The sequence below is a fragment of the Drosophila guanche genome, unplaced genomic scaffold (genome assembly GCF_900245975.1).
Source record: "Drosophila guanche unplaced genomic scaffold, DGUA_6, whole genome shotgun sequence".
NCBI classification, from domain to species: domain Eukaryota; kingdom Metazoa; phylum Arthropoda; class Insecta; order Diptera; family Drosophilidae; genus Drosophila; species Drosophila guanche.
The window spans coordinates 4,876,886-4,882,711 of NW_022995747.1; the positions used below are offsets into that span (position 1 = coordinate 4,876,886).

A 5,826-nucleotide genomic window follows, 5' to 3' on the forward strand; every position below is an offset into this window, starting at 1 on the left:
GTTCCCTTTGGCAATCAGCGGCTGGCCCATAAATTAACTCGGCGCACACCACGCGGCATATGATTAATATTTAGTATTACACAATCTAATGGAGGACTCGTGAGCAATTTCCAGTGGATGCCGGGGATGCGATCTTAATTTCGGTGCCTGCCCCGCTTAAATCTTTATTAATATGCCAGGAGTCCGTCCGGATGAAAAATGATTTCCATTACCATTAGCGGCTTCACATTTTCCCGCTTGTCTCGCACGGCCACGGCACAACTGCATTGATTTGGCGTCCGTAGGGTCCATGGAGTCCGTGGAGTGCAGACAGCTCTGGCCACAAGCCATTTATGTTAATGATTTGCGCGAATTGGCAGTGGAATCCGGCGAAATTGACGCCTATCTAGTGGTGTGGGGGAGGAGGAAAAGAAACAGAGGAGGAGGAGGAGGAGGCGTAGCATGTACCATCAATTGCAGACAAATTTATGTAGATTTCCCGTCAGATTGAGGGTTGGTAAGATATGTTCAGAGGAGTCCCATACTGATATAAATCAGCGACAGTTATAAGTTATTTATTTGGACAAGTCCTCTTTGAGTTTTGAATAGGAAACTCAATAGAATCGCTTAATGCGAAATACTTCAATTTGTATATTGTATTGTTTCCATTGTTTCCTCTAGAGATTGTGTAGATTCTGAAATATTTGTATTCATTTAATAATTGCGAGCTAACGCAAGTGACGACATTATGAGTCCAAGGCATAACCACGGTGGAGAGGACTATTTTCAGGATGACGACGTCACGATACGTTCTTACCATGATCTCGGTCACTCGTTGACTGGCCGCAACGATGGCAATCATGGCGACATGTCCATGGTCTTCCACGGTGGCTATACGGAGACTATCCTGTTCGAGTTCTGGCGCTGCGACACACGGCTGGCGTTGGCCGTCTCCTGCCTGTGTATCTTCATGGTGGCCATTCTCTACGAGGCGCTCAAGTACTTCCGCGAATATCTGTTTCGAAGGCGCAGACGGAGGTTAGAGGGGGGCCGCGATAACTACAATCCTCCCCGTTACCGTCATTCCAATTACTACGACTACTATGCGCAGCGGCAGCCACAGCGCCATCCACAGCGCCATCCACAGATACAGATACAGCCTCAGCCACAGATACAGCTACAGCCACAGCCAAGGATCCAGGACATTCAGGCATATGTGTATCGACCTCCTCCAGTGCGCCGATCATCGCCGGCTCCATCGACGGCACCACCGCCCACAAACCTATCGGATGGTGAGCCCATGACCACATTGGACGACCGGGCCACGTCCTCATCAAGTGATCAAACCGTACAGATATCTGTCGCTAACTCTGCGACAACATCGGACGCTCAAGCAATGTCTGCATCGAGCACCCAAAACCCGTGGGCCACATCGGGGTCTGGGGCCTGGCCGCGGATCGGAGTATCAGGTAACCCCAGAATGGGTGGCCAAGCAATGTCCACATCGAGCGCCCAAGGAGTATCGGCATCAAACGCTCATTCGCACGTTCATCCACCCGGTCCGCCAGGACCAACCCGCCTCCTGCCCGCCGTTGAGAACCAGGAGCCGAGCAGGCCCCTCACGTGCGATTTGTACCTCTCACCGCTGCACATTGCCCAGACCTTTCTGCACATGCTGCAGGTGCTGATCTCCTTCCTGCTGATGCTCGTCTTCATGAGCTTTAATGTGTGGCTCTGTGCCGCCGTGCTGGTTGGCGCGGGAGTTGGCTACTTCCTCTTCTTCCCCCTGAGCAACAATGTTCAGGAGCACTGCAACTGAGGCGAGTCCTGAGCACAGAGAGTCCATGTTCCATGTCTTGGCTAATGCGCATGCTAATGTATTTTTCTAATTAAAGCAAGTTGTTAAAATCCTAACGGCTGGACGGTTCCTCTCTCTCTCTGCTCCGCCTAATTGTTAATGTTTATGGCTCGTAAAACAATGGATGCAGCAGTGTCTTCCAAATTGCCGGGCAGCCTCGGCCTGGACCTGGCCCAACTAGGCGTATGGCTAATGCCTGGCCAGAGGGGTCTGTGAATGTGTGGTGTGAGTGGGAGGACAGCCAGCCAGGAGGCGTAACGCTCACAATTTTTATGCGTTATTCTTGGATATTTTTGTATCTACCGCACGACTTTACGAGGGCACCCCCCACTCTGATCTGTGTGTGGTCTGCAGGTGAGCGCCAAGGATGACAGGGAGGATGCTGGGGGATGTCGATGCCGTTTATTTGCCCGTGTCTGGCATTTTCATTATGTCGTAATTATGAGGGCGATAAAGCAGCGCAGCGGCAGTGTTTGCTTTTCGGTACATGAAAAGGGAAACGGAAATGGACGCCATTGTTGTCGGTTCTTGGGTTTCTGTTGTCTGTCGACGAGCACGTTGCTCGTTGTTCGGTGTTCACTCGTCGATTCCGCGCCCAGTTATCGGCGCTTCCACTTCCACTTTCAATTAATATTTTAATAAGCAGACTTTACGCCGTTTGGCAGGCGGATAACGCAATTTGGCTTTACCACGCCCCAGCACACACGAAAGCAGAAATGGCCCCGCCACGGCCTGAAACAACAGCAGCAGAAGCAGGAGCAGAAATCACAAGGGAGAGCTGGCCAATTCAAATGCGGCTTTAATAATTCAGCCATGCTCGTCTCGTATGTGGAGCCCCTGCGAGTCTTGACCAATGCGCAGGGCCTGCATGGCCCAGAGCGGAAACGGATATGCGTCCATGCATAACAATGTTGCATAGAGGAAGAGGGTGGAGCCTGCTGGACATGTGAGCAACGGCTGGCAGAGAGACCAACAGTTTCAATTAAATACAGCTTGCAGGAGCAGGAGCACTAGGAGCTTACTAACCATTACAGAACCTGTACCAGTGGCCAGTTGGGACTCTAAGACCACATCGAAAACCAAATTAGTGTCCATGGAGACACTAATTCAAGTTGGAGACTAATGGCAAATAAGGTAAAGGTTTAATTCTTAGTTACATCGCTCTTTCGTGTATTATTAAAATCAATCTTAATTTTTGAATATACCTTATTATTATCAACAATTATGTAGAATATTTCTAGCACGCGTATTCTTTTCTTTATAAATGTATTTAATAGTTGAAAATTTAATCATTGGTTTACATTTCGCATTTAAATAGTTTTGAGCTCCTCCACATTACTTAGCTTCTTCTCTGCACCAAAAACCAAAAATTCTAGTGGTGAAGTTTCTTGTTAATGCTGAAGGCCGTGTCGCGGTAGGCTGCCGGCATGTAGGCGTAGAAAGTGTCTCCTGGCGGCGAGTGGCACAGCGGGGAACGCATGGCGGAGAAGAAGACGCGTCCCACCGACATGAGTGCTTCCACGAAGAGTGTCGTCTGTTGCTCTCGCAGGTTCTTGGAGTGGGAGCGCAAACGACGGGTGTGCATTTGGCTGGGCGGTTTCACCAACGGATACTTCATGATGTCGTAGAGGATGCTCATCTGGAAAGTGTTTCGGGCATAGCTGCGTTCCCGGTCGTCCTGGGAGTAGCGTTTGCCGTAGCGCGAGCAGATCCACTCTATGAGGTACGGCACGGTGTGAACGTTAGGCATCGTGGGCAGAACATAGCGGCGATCCTTGGCAACGGCGTCGAGTCCCATTCTGAGTATTCTCTTCATCAGTGGTATATCCTCTGGGTCGAAGTGCTGTTTGCCAAGTTTCAGGCGACGATCGGCATTGAGCTGTGACGTGCGACGCAGCAATCGTTCGTATTCCTCGTGAAAGATCTTTGTATCACTGGCAAACACACGCTTGGCAGCTCTGTCCACCAAGACGTCCAGGGAGGCTTCTTCCTCGCCATTGAGAGTGGCATTCAGGAATTCGCAATCCTCGTCCAGGGCTTTTGCAAAAGCCGCCTTCAGCCTTAAGTTCTGTTCATCCAAGCGGGTGGCCTTCGATGGACCAAACAGCCGCCGATAGTTGAACTTGAATCCCTCAGCGCCTGGTACGCCGAACTCAAACAGCTTTTTGCTGTCGCTGCAACTTTGCGACTGAGGAGGAGCTTTCTCCTTTCCCTCCTCTTTCAGTTTCTCCTCCTCGATGTCGCAAAGCTTCAGAAACTGCATCAAGTTGCTGGAGCGTCCAAGGCTCTTGCCCTTGCACTGCTCCGGCAGACTCAACTCCGGCTCGTACAGCTCACAATTCGCACAATCCATCGTCTCCAGCTTGAAGTCGGGGCAGCAGTGCTGGATCAAAGGGTTCTCCCCTTCCAAGAGTCTCACATTTGTCTGCTCTGAGAAGCCATCTCCGCCGCCAGATCGATTGCCCAGACAGAAAACTTTCCCATCCACCGGTGCACCACCGCTGGCGCAGCTATAGAGCTTCTTCCTGGTCGAGGAAAGGCGCGCCCTCGCTGCCATCTCGCGGAACCGGGCCTGGCAGCAGGCGACCATCTGCTCCAGCTCGGAAATTACCTTCTTTCGTCGCCGCTCCTGTGCTCGGTTCGGTGAGGAGAGCAGCTCCTCGCACTGCTGTTTCTTCAGCGCCTCCAGCTGGACCTTCAGTGACTTCTCCATCTCGCTGATGCGTTGATGGTGGGTGCACATGGACTCCACATCGTTTGCTGGGAGCTTGGCATCGTTGAAGGAGGCGATTATGTTGCGTATCTCCTCGTAGAGAATGGACCGGGTTACGCGGTTCGCGTCGCTGCGGTCGTAGTCGCCAAACCAGCGGGACAAGAGCGGAGATGTGCGAGTGCGAGTGCCTGTGCCTCTATCTTTGGGCATGTTACTCAACAGAGCAGGACGGGCGGGAAACTGGGAGAAAAAGTTCCGAGTGGGATGCCAGGATTTGATGACTGGCGGCTCCTGGAAGTACGGCGATAGTGGTCCCATCTGGGCTGGTTTCTTTGGCTTCCAGTTCTCGCTCTCCGATCGATGTTCTCGAACCTTTCGACTCTGCTTTCGACGGGGCTCAATCTCGGCCTTGGCATTGGCCCTGTCTTTTTCGGAGGCATTCGGAAGCGGAAGCACTCGATCCAGCTCCTGAATGGTGGGGTACAGGTCCATCCAGAAGATGGCCGACATGATGATCTGCTCATTGATGTCGTAGGCTCGGCCGTGTGCCTCCGTTTTGTAGCACATCTCCATGAGAAACCAGAGAAAGGCCAGGTCGTTGCCCCTGCTCATGCGCATCAGCAGGTCCAGCGTCTTCCTAGACGGTAGTGGGCGAAGCCCCAAGACCTCAACCAGCTGCCGTGTTCGGCGCGTTGTCCTCTGCTCCATGTCATCGCAAAGCGCATCCTTCAGGGCCAGAGCGGCATCCATCTGTGGGTTAGATATGTCACGATACCATCCTGCTTCCACACAAGCCAGCTTGCCAGTGGCATTGGGTCCCAGGTGATGCTGGATTTGTCGCAGGGTTTGCAGCCCTTGCGGATCGCGACTCGTACTTCTTGCCGATCCACGGCGGGAATTTAAACTCATAATGGCAGGAGCTTCAATTTTGTCTTACCAAAAAGGAAACTATCTAAAACCAAGAGCGAAGAAATTCGAAACTGAATTTTTGCAGTGTTGTTAAACTGTTTGAAGTGTTGTCCAGCGCTTGCCAAAACTGTCTTATGCTCACGTTTTTCCCACCCCTCGAAGATAAATGATTTGGCGCCAGTCCGAGTGACGCCTGTCCTTTATCCTGCTCTCCTGTACACGGCTGCTGCTTGTGTCCTGCCATCGTCCAAAATGCTATAAATTGCTTCTCATGTGCGACTGTCGCCTAAGTGTTTGTCTTCTATTCTTGTAGCGCACAGATTTTGGTGGGTGGAGAACCACTACGAGTGTATCATTAATTTATTAG

General features: G+C 51.5%; 2 protein-coding genes across 2 annotated transcripts; one reads left to right on the plus strand and one right to left on the minus strand.

The window, feature by feature from the left end:
• The first annotated feature begins 727 nt into the window (after positions 1–727).
• Positions 728–1,842, plus strand: LOC117583199. The gene has a single exon (XM_034271402.1). The coding sequence runs from the start codon at positions 728–730 to the stop codon at positions 1,796–1,798; it is 1,071 nt and encodes a 356-aa protein (XP_034127293.1). The 3' UTR covers positions 1,799–1,842.
• Positions 1,843–2,522: 680 nt separating this feature from the next.
• On the minus strand, positions 2,523–5,569 carry LOC117583200. The gene is made up of 2 exons (XM_034271404.1): positions 4,034–5,569; positions 2,523–2,599 (listed from the first exon to the last, which is right to left on the minus strand). The coding sequence occupies exons 1-2, from the start codon at positions 5,457–5,459 to the stop codon at positions 2,523–2,525; spliced, it is 1,503 nt and encodes a 500-aa protein (XP_034127295.1). The 5' UTR covers positions 5,460–5,569.
• Between the last annotated feature and the right edge of the window lie 257 nt (positions 5,570–5,826).

What these genes read in the sequence shown, in the direction of transcription:
- LOC117583199 (XM_034271402.1), top strand. Translation starts at nt 728, where the DNA reads ATGAGTCCAAGGCATAACCACGGTGGAGAGGACTATTTTCAGGATGAC.
- LOC117583200 (XM_034271404.1), bottom strand. Translation starts at nt 5,459, where the DNA reads ATGAGTTTAAATTCCCGCCGTGGATCGGCAAGAAGTACGAGTCGCGAT. An exon ending in GGAGGGAAAGGAGAAAGCTC is followed by an intron (nt 2,600 to 4,033) that starts CTCCTCAGTCGC and finishes CCCTTGTGATTT; the next exon opens with CTGCTCCTGCTTCTGCTGCT.